The sequence below is a fragment of the Oncorhynchus kisutch genome, linkage group LG17, assembly GCF_002021735.2.
Source record: "Oncorhynchus kisutch isolate 150728-3 linkage group LG17, Okis_V2, whole genome shotgun sequence".
In the NCBI taxonomy this organism is placed as follows: Eukaryota; Metazoa; Chordata; class Actinopteri; order Salmoniformes; family Salmonidae; genus Oncorhynchus; species Oncorhynchus kisutch.
Genome location: NC_034190.2, coordinates 87,263,504 through 87,281,685, shown reverse-complemented (window position 1 = coordinate 87,281,685; position 18,182 = coordinate 87,263,504). Strand labels below are relative to the sequence as shown.

Sequence of the window (18,182 nt, the reverse complement as noted above, 5' to 3'; positions counted from 1 at the left end):
AGCAGGGTGTGGAACAAGATAAGGGTGTGGTCTCGTTCTCCTGTCAGTGTGTTTATATAGTCTAGTACCAGTGGGCAGTTTGAGCAGAGTGTGGAACAAGATAAGGGTGTGGTCTCGTTCTCCTGTCAGTGTGTTTATATAGTCTAGTACCAGTGGGCAGTTTGGCTACTATTGGACTACTGCAGCGAGCAGAGCTGAGCCTATAGACGACTACTACAAAGCCCAGACTAACGCCATGCAGTCACTGAACGGACGCTTCAACTCCCAACAGGAGAAGGAAGGGCAAGGGGTTGAGTTAGGAACAGATCTGTTTTGGGGGGGATGAGATGCCGGATCTCTGCTCTTACCAGAGTTTATGTGATCCATTCTGTTCTCCCACAGTAGGGACTCCAAGCCTTTTCAACATCAGAGAGGAGGGGATTTTCCTCAGTCTTCTCCCCACTCTACTCTTTCCTTCCAGTCCCCCTGCACCTCTACAGCCAAGGAAGTCACTGTGGTAACGCCTGAAAGAGGCTATACATCCGTTCTCATCTTGGTGACGTTGACGTAGTTGGTGTTAGCCAATGCGTTAGAATTAGCTTGCTGATTTGCATTAGCCAACAGGGTGCAGTTTCCTGTCTTGAGGCTCTCTGCTCTGAAGTCCTCAGTGCTGTGGTTCAGTGCAGCTTCCTGTATCTCCATGTAGTCTGACTTACTGAGGGTGGATCCACTCCCACTGCGGCCGCTCTTCTTCAGGTCCTCGGCTGAGTCGGCCTTGGGCACGCTGGGTGTGTTCAGGTACTGCGCCTGTTCCTCACCCTCCGTCTCCCGGTGGTAGAAGTAGTTGAAGTTGGACACGATGACGGGGACGGGCAGGGCGATGGTCAGCACGCCAGCGATGGCACAGAGAGAGCCCACGATCTTCCCGCCGATGGTGGTGGGCACCATGTCGCCGTAGCCGACGGTGGTCATAGAGACCACGGCCCACCAGAAGGCTTCTGGGATGCTGCTGAACTGTGAGTCCGCCTCGTCGGCCTCGGCGAAGTAGACAGCGCTGGAGAAGAGGATGACTCCGATGAAGAGGAAGAAGATGAGTAGACCCAGCTCCCGCATGCTGGCCTTCAGTGTCTGGCCCAGGATCTGGAGCCCCTTGGAGTGTCTGGACAGCTTGAAGATCCTGAACACCCTGACCAGCCGGATGACCCTGAGGATGGCCAGGGACATGGCCTGCTGCCCAGCCTGCCCGTCCTCCGGTTTCTCTGCCAGCTCGGTGCCCAACGTGATGAAATATGGAATAATCGCCACAATATCAATGATATTCATAATGTTACCGAAGAACCCGGCTTTACTAGGACACGCGAAGAAGCGGACGAGGAACTCAAAGGAGAACCAGATGATGCAGAGCGTCTCCAGGATGAAGAAGGGATCAGTGAAGTAGGAAGACGTGTAGGAAGAGGTGGAGTTGTTGAAGGGCTGGAACACCTTGTTGCCATCGTCCTCTTCGTCGTTCCGGAACACGGGGAGTGTCTCCAGGCAGAAGGACACGATAGAGATCAGGATCACCATGACGCTGATGATGGCGATGATACGGGCCGCGCCGGAACTCTCGGGATACTCAAACAGCAGCCACACCTGTTAAAGGTCAAAGGTCAATGTTTTTATTCATAAAATGTTACAGCAGACAGCAAATAGTCTCTGAGATGTACTTGATGTTAACAGTTTAGGTTAACTAGACACTAAAATGTGTGACATAAACCTTTACTAGTCCTAATGGACATGAACCTTAACTAGTCCTGATGGATATGAACCATAACTAGTCCTGATGGACATGAACCTTAACTAGTCCTAATGGACATGAATCTTAACTTGTCCTGATGGACATGAACCTTAACTAGTCCTAATGGACATGAACCTTAACTTGTCCTGATGGACATGAACCTTAACTAGTCCTAATGGACATGAACCTTAACTTGTCCTGATGGACATGAACCTTAACTAGTCCTAATGGACATGAACCTTAACTTGTCCTGATGGACATGAACCTTAACTAGTCCTAATGGACATGAACCTTAACTAGTCCTGATGGACATGAATCTTAACTAGTCCTAATGGACATGAACCTTAACTAGTCCTGATGGACATGAACCTTAACTAGTCCTGATGGACATGAATCTTAACTAGTCCTGATGGACATGAATCTTAACTAGTCCTGATGGACATGAACCTTAACTAGTCCTGATGGACATGAATCTTAACTAGTCCTGATGGACATGAACCTTAACTAGTCCTGATGGACATGAACCTTAACTAGTCCTGATGGACATGAACCTTAACTAGTCCTGATGGATATGATTCATAACTAGTCCTGATGCTATTTATTTATTCAGGTCCGTTCGGGTCTCTTATGTTCACCTTGACCACTGTTCCTCACCACTGACAGCTGTGTTGAAGTGACTACTGGGCTGGAGTTTCCAACCTTCAAATTCATCATTTGACCAAAGCATTTGTTTTGATTCACTGGTTTCAACTGGACGTAACCAAGTTTCCGATGAGTTGGGGAGGGAGGTTCAGGGGTACGGGTGGTTCAGGGGTACGTGTGGTTCAGGGGTACGGGTGGTTCAGGGGTACGGGTGGTTCAGGGGTACGGGTGGTTCAGGGGTACGCGTGGTTCAGGGGTACGGGTGGTTCAGGGGTACGGGTGGTTCAGGGGTACGGGTGGTTCAGGGGTACGGGTGGTTCAGGGGTACGGGTGGTTCAGGGGTACGGGTGGTTCAGGGGTACGGGTGGTTCAGGGGTACGGGTGGTTCAGGGGTACGGGTGGTTCAGGGGTACGGGTGGGAGGAGCAATCAAGAAGCAACTCAGTTGCAAAGCGGCTAAAATGACTTTTCTAATTGTAACTGCAGCCTCAAAATAAAAACACATACAAAAACCATCCATCATTAGAATGTACCTGTCTCTGGAACTCGTTCTCTGGAAGAGGTCGCTCTTCCTCCTTGATGAAGCCCTCATCCTCCCTGAAGATCTCGATGGCCTCCTCTCCCAGCTCGTAGAACCGGATCTCCTCAGAGAAGATGTCTAGAGTGACGTTCACCGGCCGACGCAGTCTCCCGCCTGACTGGTAGTAGTAGAGGATGGCGTCGAAGCTGGGCCGGTTCCTGTCGAAGAAATACTCGTTCCTCAGAGGGTCAAAGTACCTGGAGAAAGAGGGGGAGGGGGGTAGTAATACTTAATGCAGTAATACCTTAAACACAGAGACAGACAGACCTGGAGAAAGAGAGGGGGGGGGGGGTGTTGAATGATGTTCTAATACTTCATAGATTTTATTGCTGAAGTATTACAGATTACGACATAGAAATGGAAAGGTAATTTCAGATTGAGCATTTTCAGTGTTTACTGTGAACGCAGTCTCCACTAACAACAGGAACATTGCTTTTAAATTTCAATCACACTGTAACGCTGAATTTCTGCAAAACGGATTGAAAAGAGCCCTCAATGTCAGTAGTTGATACAAGCAGAAAGAAATGCCAATAAATAGAAAACATTCAACCTTAAAGAGTTATCAGTATAAGAGTACTATCTAACCTCATCCTCTAGGAGTTAACATACAGTATAACCAATATTACTGAGTACTATCTAACCTCATCCTCTAGGAGTTAACATACAGTATAACCAATATTACTGAGTACTATCTAACCTCATCCTCTAGGAGTTAACATACAGTATAACCAATATTACTGAGTACTATCTAACCTCATCCTCTAGGAGTTAACATACAGTATAACCAATATTACTGAGTACTATCTAACCTCATCCTCTAGGAGTTAACATACAGTATAACCAATATTACTGAGTACTATCTAACCTCATCCTCTTCTAGGAGTTAACATACAGTATAACCAATATTACTGAAGTACTATCTAACCTCATCCTCTAGGAGTTAACATACAGTATAACCAATATTACTGAAGTACTATCTAACCTCACCCTCTAGGAGTTAACATACAGTATAACCAATATTACTGAGTACTATCTAACCTCATCCTCTAGGAGTTAACATACAGTATAACCAATATTACTGAGTACTATCTAACCTCATCCTCTAGGAGTTAACATACAGTATAACCAATATTACTGAGTACTATCTAACCTCATCCTCTAGGAGTTAACATACAGTATAACCAATATTACTGAGTACTATCTAACCTCATCCTCTAGGAGTTAACATACAGTATAACCAATATTACTGAGTACTATCTAACCTCACCCTCTAGGAGTTAACATACAGTATAACCAATATTACTGAGTACTATCTAACCTCACCCTCTAGGAGTTAACATACAGTATAACCAATATTACTGAGTACTATCTAACCTCATCCTCTTCTAGGAGTTAACATACAGTATAACCAATATTACTAAGTACTATCTAACCTCATCCTCTAGGAGTTAACATACAGTATAACCAATATTACTGAAGTACTATCTAACCTCATCCTCTAGGAGTTAACATACAGTATAACCAATATTACTGAGTACTATCTAACCTCATCCTCTAGGAGTTAACATACAGTATAACCAATATTACTAAGTACTATCTAACCTCATCCTCTAGGAGTTAACATACAGTATAACCAATATTACTGAGTACTATCTAACCTCATCCTCTAGGAGTTAACATACAGTATAACCAATATTACTGAGTACTATCTAACCTCATCCTCTAGGAGTTAACATACAGTATAACCAATATTACTGAGTACTATCTAACCTCATCCTCTAGGAGTTAACATACAGTATAACCAATATTACTGAGTACTATCTAACCTCATCCTCTTCTAGGAGTTAACATACAGTATAACCAATATTACTGAGTACTATCTAACCTCATCCTCTTCTAGGAGTTAACATACAGTATAACCAATATTACTAAGTACTATCTAACCTCATCCTCTTCTAGGAGTTAACATACAGTATAACCAATATTACTGAGTACTATCTAACCTCATCCTCTAGGAGTTAACATACAGTATAACCAATATTACTGAAGTACTATCTAACCTCATCCTCTTCTAGGAGTTAACATACAGTATAACCAATATTACTAAGTACTATAGTCACCTCATTCTCTTCTAGGAGTTAACATACAGTATAACCAATATTACTGAAGTACTATCTAACCTCATCCTCTTCTAGGAGTTAACATACAGTATAACCAATATTACTGAGTACTATCTAACCTCATCCTCTTCTAGGAGTTAACATACAGTATAACCAATATTACTAAGTACTATCTAACCTCATCCTCTTCTAGGAGTTAACATACAGTATAACCAATATTACAAAGTACTATCTAACCTCATTCTCTTCTAGGAGTTAACATACAGTATAACCAATATTACTGAGTACTATAGTCACCTCATTCTCTTCTAGGAGTTAACATACAGTATAACCAATATTACTGAAGTACTATAGTCACCTCATTCTCTTCTAGGAGTTAACATACAGTATAACCAATATTACTGAAGTACTATAGTCACCTCATTCTCTTCTAGGAGTTAACATACAGTATAACCAATATTACTGAAGTACTATGTTTTGTATTGCGTCAGATAACAATATTGATGAATACGCTGATTCGGTGTGCGAATTCATTAGAACGTGCGTTGAAGATGTCGTTCCCATAGCAACGATTAAAACATTCCCTAACCAGAAACCGTGGATTGATGGCAGCATTCGTGTGGAACTGAAGGCGTGAACCACTGCTTTTAATCAGGGCAAGGTGTCTGGTAACATGACCGAATACAAACAGTGCAGTCCCGTCACGGACCAGGATGTCTTGCTCCCAGGCAGACTAAATAACTTTTTTGCCCGCTTTGAGGACAATACAGTGCCACTGACACGGCCTGCAATGAAAACATGCGGTCTCTCCTTCACTGCAGCCGAGGTGAGTAAAACATTTAAACGTGTTAACCCTCGCAAGGCTGCAGGCCCAGACGGCATCCCCAGCCGCGCCCTCAGAGCATGCGCAGACCAGCTGGCCGGTGTGTTTACGGACATATTCAATCAATCCCTATACCAGTCTGCTGTTCCCACATGCTTCAAGAGGGCCACCATTGTTCCTGTTCCCAAGAAAGCTAAGGTAACTGAGCTAAACAACTACCGCCCCGTAGCACTCACATCCGTCATCATGAAGTGCTTTGAGAGACTAGTCAAGGACCATATCACCTCCACCCTACCTGACACCCTAGACCCACTCCAATTTGCTTACTGCCCAAATAGGTCCACAGACGATGCAATCTCAACCACACTGCACACTGCCCTAACCCATCTGGACAAGAGGAATACCTATGTGAGAATGCTGTTCATCGACTACAGCTCGGCATTCAACACCATAGTACCCTCCAAGCTCGTCATCAAGCTCGAGACCCTGGGTCTCGACCCCGCCCTGTGCAACTGGGTACTGGACTTCCTGACGGGCCACCCCCAGGTGGTGAGGGTAGGCAACAACATCTCCTCCCCGCTGATCCTCAACACTGGGGCCCCACAAGGGTGCGTTCTGAGCCCTCTCCTGTACTCCCTGTTCACCCACGACTGCGTGGCCACGCACGCCTCCAACTCAATCATCAAGTTTGCGGACGACACAACAGTGGTAGGCTTGATTACCAACAACGACGAGACAGCCTACAGGGAGGAGGTGAGGGCCCTCGGAGTGTGGTGTCAGGAAAATAACCTCACACTCAACGTCAACAAAACTAAGGAGATGATTGTGGACTTCAGGAAACAGCAGAGGGAACACCCCCCTATCCACATCGATGGAACAGTAGTGGAGAGGGTAGCAAGTTTTAAGTTCCTCGGCATACACATCACAGACAAACTGAATTGGTCCACTCACACAGACAGCATCGTGAAGAAGGCGCAGCAGCGCCTCTTCAACCTCAGGAGGCTGAAGAAATTTGGCTTGTCACCAAAAGCACTCACAAACTTCTACAGATGCACAATCGAGAGCATCCTGTCGGGCTGTATCACCGCCTGGTACGGCAACTGCTCCGCCCTCAACCGTAAGGCTCTCCAGAGGGTAGTGAGGTCTGCACAACGCATCACCGGGGGCAAACTACCTGCCCTCCAGGACACCTACACCACCCGATGTTACAGGAAAGCCATAAAGATCATCAAGGACATCAACCACCCGAGCCACTGCCTGTTCACCCCGCTATCATCCAGAAGGCGAGGTCAGTACAGGTGCATCAAAGCTGGGACCGAGAGACTGAAAAACAGCTTCTATCTCAAGGCCATCAGACTGTTAAACAGCCACCACTAACATTGAGTGGCTGCTGCCAACACACTGACAATGCCACTGACTCAACTCCAGCCACTTTAATAATGGGAATTGATAGGAAATGATGTAAATATATCACTAGCCACTTTAAACAATGCTACCTTATATAATGTTACTTACCCTACATTATTCATCTCATATGCATACGTATATACTGTACTCTATATCATCGACTGCATCCTTATGTAATACATGTATCACTAGCCACTTTAACTATGCCACTTTGTTTACATACTCATCTCATATGTTATACTGTACTCGATACCATCTACTGTATCTTGCCTATGCTGTTCTGTACCATCACTCATTCATATATCCTTATGTACATATTCTTTATCCCTTTACACTGTGTATAAGACAGTAGTTTTGGAATTGTTAGTTAGATTACTTGTTGGTTATTACTGCATTGTCGGAACTAGAAGCACAAGCATTTCGCTACACTCGCATTAACATCTGCTAACCATGTGTATGTGACCATTAACATCTGCTAACCATGTGTATGTGACCATTAACATCTGCTAACCATGTGTATGTGACCATTAACATCTGCTAACCATGTGTATGTGACCATTAACATCTGCTAACCATGTGTATGTGACAAATACAATATGAAATGAACAGTACTGTCTCTGGAGCAGCATGTGTACACACTGTGTGACATACAGTATAACCAATATTACTGAAGTACTATAGTCACCTCATTCTCTTCTAGGAGTTAACATACAGTATAACCAATATTACTGAAGTACTATAGTCACCTCATTCTCTTCTAAGAGTTAACATACAGTATAACCAATATTACTGAAGTACTATAGTCACCTCATTCTCTTCTAAGAGTTAACATACAGTATAACCAATATTACTGAATTACTATAGTCACCTCATTCTCTTCTAAGAGTTAACATACAGTATAACCAATATTACTGAAGTACTATAGTCACCTCATTCTCTTCTAAGAATTAACATACAGTATAACCAATATTACTGAAGTACTATAGTCACCTCATTCTCTTCTAGGAGTTAACATACAGTATAACCAATATTACTGAAGTACTATAGTCACCTCATTCTCTTCTAAGAGTTAACATACAGTATAACCAATATTACTGAAGTACTATAGTCACCTCATTCTCTTCTAAGAGTTAACATACAGTATAACCAATATTACTGAAGTACTATAGTCACCTCATTCTCTTCTAAGAGTTAACATACAGTATAACCAATATTACTGAAGTACTATAGTCACCTCATTCTCTTCTAGGAGTTAACATACAGTATAACCAATATTACTGAAGTACTATAGTCACCTCATTCTCTTCTAGGAGTTAACATACAGTATAACCAATATTACTGAAGTACTATAGTCACCTCATTCTCTTCTAGGAGTTAACATACAGTATAACCAATATTACTGAAGTACTATAGTCACCTCATTCTCTTCTAAGAGTTAACATACAGTATAACCAATATTACTGAAGTACTATAGTCACCTCATTCTCTTCTAAGAGTTAACATACAGTATAACCAATATTACTGAAGTACTATAGTCACCTCATTCTCTTCTAAGAGTTAACATACAGTATAACCAATATTACTGAAGTACTATAGTCACCTCATTCTCTTCTAAGAGTTAACATACAGTATAACCAATATTACTGAAGTACTATAGTCACCTCATTCTCTTCTAAGAGTTAACATACAGTATAACCAATATTACTGAAGTACTATAGTCACCTCATTCTCTTCTAAGAGTTAACATACAGTATAACCAATATTACTGAAGTACTATAGTCACCTCATTCTCTTCTAAGAGTTAACATACAGTATAACCAATATTACTGAAGTACTATAGTCACCTCATTCTCTTCTAAGAGTTAACATACAGTATAACCAATATTACTGAAGTACTATAGTCACCTCATTCTCTTCTAAGAGTTAACATACAGTATAACCAATATTACTGAAGTACTATAGTCACCTCATTCTCTTCTAAGAGTTAACATACAGTATAACCAATATTACTGAAGTACTATAGTCACCTCATTCTCTTCTAAGAGTTAACATACAGTATAACCAATATTACTGAAGTACTATAGTCACCTCATTCTCTTCTAAGAGTTAACATACAGTATAACCAATATTACTGAAGTACTATAGTCACCTCATTCTCTTCTAAGAGTTAACATACAGTATAACCAATATTACTGAAGTACTATAGTCACCTCATTCTCTTCTAAGAGTTAACATACAGTATAACCAATATTACTGAAGTACTATAGTCACCTCATTCTCTTCTAAGAGTTAACATACAGTATAACCAATATTACTGAAGTACTATAGTCACCTCATTCTCTTCTAAGAGTTAACATACAGTATAACCAATATTACTGAAGTACTATAGTCACCTCATTCTCTTCTAAGAGTTAACATACAGTATAACCAATATTACTGAAGTACTATAGTCACCTCATTCTCTTCTAAGAGTTAACATACAGTATAACCAATATTACTGAAGTACTATAGTTACCTCATTCTCTTCTTGGGGTCCCCCAGCAGGGTCTCAGGGAACTGGGAGAGGGTCTTCAGTTGAGTCTCGAAGCGCAGCCCAGAGATGTTGACGACCACGCGCTCACAGCACTCGTAGTCCGGTTCTGGTTCGTACGGGTCACCGGGATGGGCCGCTGCCTCGTCCCCCAGGTCACCCGTAGCAACCGTCATGGTGGAGGAAGAGGGCGGAGCCTGCAGCGTTAAGACAGGGAGAGGGAGGGGGCAGAAGGGATGATAGGTTGGGATGATATGGTGATAGGATAAAATGACAGGTTTATAGGATAGGATGATAGGGTTATATGATGATATGATACGATGATAGGATAGGATGAAAGGATATGATGATAGGATAGGACAATAAGATATGATGATATGATGATAGGATAGGATGATAGGATATGATGATAGGATGATAGGATAGGATGATAAGATTGGATGATAAAATAGGATGATAAGGATTTGATGATATGATGATAAGATATGATTATAGGATATGAGGATATGATGATAGGATTGGATGAAAGGATAGGATGGTAGGATTTGATGATATGATGATAGGATTTGATGATAGGATGATAAAATAGGATGATAAGGATTTGACGGTATGATGATAGGACGATAAAATATGATTATAGGATATGATGATAGGATAGGATGATAGCATTGGATGATAGGATTTGATGATGGGATGATAGGATAGGATGATAGGATTTGATGATGGGATGATAAGATAGGATGATGGGATTGGATGATAAAATAGGATGATAAGGATTTGATGATATGATGATAAGATAGGATTATAGCATATGAGGATAGGATGATAGGATTGGATGATAGGATAGGATTATAGGATGATAGGATGATAGGATATGATGATAGGATGATAGGATAGGATGATCGGATTTGATGATAAAACAGGATAAGATAATAGGATGGTGAGATATGACTCACAAATTGACAAACACAACATAAAAACAATGAATCACGTCACTTCAAACAGGGCTGGTTTCCCGGACACGGATTACACCTATTCCTGGACTGAAAAGCACTTTACACAGACATGCTCCATGTTATGTTATTAGATGTTTTTGGGGATCGTCTCTACATTATGAATAATGTGACGACGCCATCCTGTCTGCTTGTATTAAGTGATTACTGGTAATGAGTTCTCTTTCATATGAGCCACTGATCAATAGTATCCCCAGTCAGACCGGATCATCTCTCTTATAGGCCAGTAAGACCACCAGGATAACCTGATTAGACGCTGAGAGCTCCATCCATTCCATACAATCTCTACGTGATAGATACACTTTGCCTGCGTCCTGAAATGGCACCCTATTCCCTATATAGTGCACTTTTGACGAGGGCCCATAGGGTAGGGCCAATAGGGTATAACCCTGGTCAAAAGTAGTGGACTAGGGAATAGGGTGCCATTTGGGATGCAAACATACATTAGTCTCCAATTACCACATCTATCCAAGGTCAAGCTCTGAGATGGTTCTCTAAATGCTGCAGAGAGGGAAGCATGCAGTTGTTGATGTGTCCATCCTCAATGGCACCCTATTCCCCACCTAGTGCACATATGGGCCTTGGTCAAAAGTAGTGCACTATATAGGGAATGGGGTGCCATTTGGGACAAACTTGGTGTCTATTTTCCATAATGGGGAGCAGATTGGTAATATTTGATCTGTTAAAGGACTGTCTGTAGCAACCGAGAGGAGCTGGGTCTGCATTATTGAAGAAGTCTGAATGAAATATTAAATCAGAGACAAATTGGTTCAGAATTATCCTCGACAGTTATGAATCACAGGCTGACACACTAATATTATATTACCAAGACTTTACCAGTGTCACGGACGGCGAAAGAAGTGGCCCAAAGTGGTGAACATACATTTTCCTTTTATTGTAATAAATGGCGCCAACAAACTACCGTGAAGCTTAACAGGGCTATAGTGCCACTAACAAAGACAACTACCCACACTGAAAGGAGGGAAAACAGGCTGCCTAAGTATGATTCCCAATCAGAGACAACGATAGACAGCTGTCCCTGATTGAGAACCATACCCGGCCAAAACATAGAAATAAAGAAACCTAGAAAACAAAACCTAGAATGCCCACCCCACATCACACCCTGACCTAACCAAATAGAGACATAAAACGTCTCTCTAAGGTCAGGGCGTGACAACCAGTTTAAATACACAATAGTATAAAAAATAAATACACGTTAGTAATAAAATCACAATATCACATTAAATACACATATGCTAGACATGTATAAATCACAGGCTGACATACACACCAGTATCACATCACCACCTGACATACACACCAGTATCACATCACCACCTGACATACACACCAGTATCACATCACCACCTGACATACACACCAGTATCACATCACCACCTGACATGCACACCAGTATCACATCACCACCTGAAATAAACACCAGTATCACATCACCACCTGACATACACACCAGTATCACATCACCACCTGAAATAAACACCAGTATCACATCACCACCTGACATACACACCAGTATCATATCACCACCTGACATACACACCAGTATCACATCACCACCTGACATACACACCAGTATCACATCACCACCTGACATACACACCAGTATCACATCACCACCTGACATACACACCAGTATCACATCACCACCTGACATACACACCAGTATCATATCACCACCTGACATACACACCAGTATCATATCACCACCTGACATACACACCAGTATCACATCACCACCTGACATACACACCAGTATCACATCACCACCTGACATACACACCAGTATCACATCACCACCTGAAATAAACACCAGTATCACATCACCACCTGACATACACACCAGTATCACATCACCACCTGACATACACACCAGTATCACATCACCACCTGACATACACACCAGTATCACATCACCACCTGAAATAAACACCAGTATCACATCACCACCTGACATACACACTGGTATCACATCACCACCTGACATACACACTGGTATCACATCACCACCTGACATACACACCAGTATCACATCACCACATGACATACACACCAGTATCACATCACCACCTGACATGCACACCAGTATCACATCACCACCTGACATACACACCAGTATCACATCACCACCTGACATGCACACCAGTATCACATCACCACCTGACATACACACCAGTATCATATCACCACCTGACATACACACCAGTATCATATCACCACCTGACATACACACCAGTATCACATCACCACCTGACATACACACCAGTATCACATCACCACCTGACATACACACCAGTATCACATCACCACCTGACATACACACCAGTATCACATCACCACCTGACATACACACCAGTATCACATCACCACCTGACATACACACCAGTATCATATCACCACCTGACATACACACCAGTATCACATCACCACCTGACATACACACCAGTATCACATCACCACCTGACATACACACCAGTATCACATCACCACCTGAAATACACACCAGTATCACATCACCACCTGACATACACACTGGTATCACATCACCACCTGACATACACACCAGTATCACATCACCACCTGACATACACACCAGTATCACATCACCACCTGACATACACACCAGTATCACATCACCACCTGACATACACACCAGTATCATATCACCACCTGACATACACACCAGTATCATATCACCACCTGACATACACACCAGTATCACATCACCACCTGACATACACACCAGTATCACATCACCACCTGACATACACACCAGTATCACATCACTACCTGACATACACACCAGTATCACATCACCACCTGACATACACACCAGTATCACATCACCACCTGACATACACACCAGTATCACATCACCACCTGACATACACACCAGTATCACATCACCACCTGACATACACACCAGTATCATATCACCACCTGACATACACACCAGTATCACATCACTACCTGACATACACACCAGTATCACATCACCACCTGAAATAAACACCAGTATCACATCACCACCTGACATACACACCAGTATCACATCACCACCTGACATACACACTGGTATCACATCACCACCTGACATACACACTGGTATCACATCACCACCTGACATACACACCAGTATCACATCACCACATGACATACACACCAGTATCACATCACCACCTGACATACACACCAGTATCACATCACCACCTGACATACACACTGGTATCACATCACCACCTGACATACACACCAGTATCACATCACCACCTGACATACACACTGGTATCACATCACCACCTGACATACACACCAGTATCATATCACCACCTGACATACACACCAGTATCACATCACCACCTGAAATACACACCGGTATTACACCCACGGTAACCATGGAGCCTGACTGCTGACAGACGGCTATGTATCACATTTACCCCGGGGGTGCGTCTATTGGGAGGGGGAGGGCTGTCTACCTTGGAGCCCTCGCCACCTAGCTTCTCAGCCTGTGCTGCCTCTGCTCAGACACTGGTTGGTACCCGTTCTGTAGGTGAAGGGGTGACGGTGGTGGTGCGCAGGGAGGGACACTTTTCATAAAGAGAGCACTTCTTAAAATATGGCTCAGAGATGCAGGGATCAGCAGAATGAGACACCCCCTCTTACACCCGTTCTCCCTGTCCTGTAGAACACCATGAGGCTGCCTTGAACAGCAGTAAGGTAATGTAGCTAGTCCTGTAGAACATCATGACGCTGCCTTGAACAGCAGTAAGGTAATGTAGCTAGTCCTGCAGAACATCATGATGCTGCCTTGAACAGCAGTAAGGTAATGTAAGGTAATTGTAGCTAGACCTATAGAACATCATGACGCTGCCTTGAACAGCAGTAAGGTAATGTAAGGTAATTGTAGCTAGACCTGTAGAACATCATGACGCTGCCTTGAACAGCAGTAGGGTAATGTAGCTAGTCCTGTAGAACATCACGATGCTGCTTTGAACAGGAGTAAGGTAATGTAGCTAGTCCTTCAGAACATCATGACTCTGCCTTGAACAGCAGAAAGGTAATGTAGCTAGTCCTGTAGAACATCATGACTCTGCCTTGAACAGCAGTAAGGTAATGTAGCTAGTCCTGTAGAACATAATGACCCTGCCTTGAACAGCAGAAAGGTAATGTAGCTAGTCCTTCAGCGAATTACTGTGAAGACACAGGGCAGGGTAGTGGTGGTGCGGCAGGTAACTATCGTTTATGATCATAGATCCATGCATACAGACAGAAGGTCTTACTGTGAAGACACAGGGCAGGGTAGTGGCGCCCCGGCAGGTAACTATCGTTTATGATCATAGATCCATGCATAAAGACAGAAGGTCTTACTGTGAAGACACAGGGCAGGGTAGTGGCGGCCCGGCAGGTAACTATCGTTTATGATCATAGATCCATGCATAAAGACAGAAGGTCTTACTGTGAAGACACAGGGCAGGGTAGTGGCGGCCCGGCAGGTAACTATAATTTATGTTCATAGATCCATGCATAAAGACAGAAGGTCTTACTGTGAAGACACAGGGAAGACACAGGGCAGGGTAGTGGCGGCCCGGCAGGTAACTATCGTTTATGATCATAGATCCATGCATAAAGACAGAAGGTCTTACTGTGAAGACACAGGGCAGGGTAGTGGCGGCCCGGCAGGTAACTATCGTTTATGATCATAGATCCATGCATAAAGACAGAAGGTCTTACTGTGAAGACACAGGGCAGGGTAGTGGCGGCCCGGCAGGTAACTATAATTTATGTTCATAGATCCATGCATAAAGACAGAAGGTCTTACTGTGAAGACACAGGGAAGACACAGGGCAGGGTAGTGGCGGCCCGGCAGGTAACTATCGTTTATGATCATAGATCCATGCATGAAGACAGAAGGTCTTACTGTGAAGACACAGGGCAGGGTAGTGGCGGCCCGGCAGGTAACTATCGTTTATGATCATAGATCCATGCATAAAGACAGAAGGACGTGGAAGATGTTTGTGTTGGTGTGTAAAACAGTGTTCCTTTCTGAAGGTTGTTATTTTACCATGTGGTCACAAAATGATATGGCATTTGTTTGGCTTTCTTCAGCACCACTATTACCACATCTATCTGAAGGTTGTTATTTTACCCTGTGGTCACAAAATGATATGGCATTTGTTTGGCTTTCTTCAGCACCACTATTACCACATCTATCTGAAGGTTGTTATTTTACCCTGTGGTCACAAAATGATATGGCATTTGTTTGGCTTTCTTCAGCACCACTATTACCACATCTATCTGAAGGTTGTTATTTTACCCTGTGGTCACAAAATGATATGGCATCTGTTTGGCTTTCTTCAGCACCACTATTACCACATCTATCTGAAGGTTGTTATTTTACCCTGTGGTCACAAAATGATATGGCATTTGTTTGGCTTTCTTCAGCACCACTATTACCACATCTATCTGAAGGTTGTTATTTTACCCTGTGGTCACAAAATGATATGGCATTTGTTTGGCTTTCTTCAGCACCACTATTACCACATCTATCTGAAGGTTGTTATTTTACCCTGTGGTCACAAAATGATATGGCATTTGTTTGGCTTTCTTCAGCACCACTATTACCACATCTATCTGAAGGTTGTTATTTTACCCTGTGGTCACAAAATGATATGGCATTTGTTTGGCTTTCATCAGCACCACTATTACCACATCTATCTGAAGGTTGTTATTTTACCCTGTGGTCACAAAATGATATGGCATTTGTTTGGCTTTCTTCAGCACCACTATTACCACATCTATCTGAAGGTTGTTATTTTACCCTGTGGTCACAAAATGACATGGCATTTGTTTGGCTTTCTTCAGCACCACTATTACCACATCTATCTGAAGGTTGTTATTTTACCCTGTGGTCACAAAATGATATGGCATTTGTTTGGCTTTCTTCAGCACCACTATTACCACATCTATCTGATGGGGAAGAGCCATTGATGCACAAAGTAATAATGATAGAAATAACAGGATCCATTTCAGTCTGAATTTCATAATCCGTGGAATAACACAGTCCTTTCATGTTCTCTGTTAGTGTTTTCAGTAGGGATGAAAACATCAGAGCTATATTATATATGTGATGAGAGACACACACCTGTTCGTCCAAGTGCAGGCAACTATCAAGCCTCATCATCATCACCATCATCATCACCGTTACTATTATCATCATCACCATACTGTCGTCTGTCTTACTGACCGTGTTCAGTGTGTTTGTCTCTCTTTTAGCAGCAGAGAAACCTACAAACCAGGCTAGAACCAGGCTAGAACCAGTCAGTGCCCGTTAGGAGCGGCAGGTGTCTCTGACAACATGCTCTACTGCCGCGGCACCTCTCTCTCTCCGGGGCGGTTCATCATATCAGATAGACAGGCAGAACACAGCAGGCTCCATGCACTATGCTCATAGCAGCTCACAGCAGCTGCCGATTCAGTCATAATCAGCCTAGTTAGTCGAGCTCGCCGCTCTCTAGGCATTCAGCATTCAGAGAGAGAAGACATGCAGCAATCACCCTGATGCCGCTCTCAATGCCGCGGTGCTCCGCCTCGATGCTCTCTCGGCTGGTGAAGGCTTGATACTGGGGACCCGCCGCGATGCTCTCTCCGCTGTGGTTGATGCTGGGGACCCGCCGCGATGCTCTCTCCGCTGTGGTTGATGCTGGGGTCCTGACTCGATGCTCTCTCCGCTGTGGTTGATGCTGGGGTCCTGACTCATAAACACTGAAAATGTATCCTCATTTGTTGCTCTCCGCCCTTTCTCTCCGGAGCTCGCTACAAGTTAAACAGACACGATGTATCTAATGTAACCCCGTCCCCTGTCTGTCTGTTTCTCTCTCTCTCTCTCTCTCTCTCTCTCTCTCTCTGTTTCTCTCATGTCTCTCACAATTCGCCATCATTCAGCTGGTTGGCGCTAAAACGCACAGGCTGCAGTTGGACATTGTCGCGCATACAAAGAGCGGTTCCGTTCCCCTCTGCTCTCCGCCACTCCTCGATGTTCACATTAAAGGGGAAGCGTCGCATGAATAGGCAGAAACGGTTCCCCCGAGTTATTATTAGAATTTGTAAAAATGTCTATCCTGGATCCTCAGCTAGTTGAACTAATGTTAATGCTGTTTCTAAGAGAGACACCTCCATGGCACGATGACCTGTATATGGTAACATACTAAAAACCAGAACTAAAAACACAACACTAAAACTAAAGACTAGTTGAGCCAAGAAAGTTGTGTAAAGAGGATATTAATAACAAGAAATT

The 18,182-nt window shown here is 43.3% G+C and overlaps 1 protein-coding gene across 1 annotated transcript in view; it reads right to left on the bottom strand.

Moving 5' to 3' along the window:
• kcna2b (potassium voltage-gated channel, shaker-related subfamily, member 2b) overlaps positions 1–17,904 on the bottom strand; it is an 18,620-nt gene extending 716 nt beyond the window's left edge. The window contains exons 1-4 of the mRNA XM_031794898.1: positions 17,443–17,904; positions 9,843–10,054; positions 2,931–3,174; positions 1–1,611 (exon numbers count right to left, since the gene is read on the bottom strand). The exon at positions 1–1,611 is cut by the window's left edge and continues 716 nt beyond it. Coding sequence (XP_031650758.1) covers positions 514–1,611; positions 2,931–3,174; positions 9,843–10,033 — 1,533 coding nt within the window. The 5' untranslated portion in view covers positions 10,034–10,054; positions 17,443–17,904 and the 3' untranslated portion in view covers positions 1–513. The remainder of the gene's footprint in view (positions 1,612–2,930; positions 3,175–9,842; positions 10,055–17,442) is intronic.
• Between the last annotated feature and the right edge of the window lie 278 nt (positions 17,905–18,182).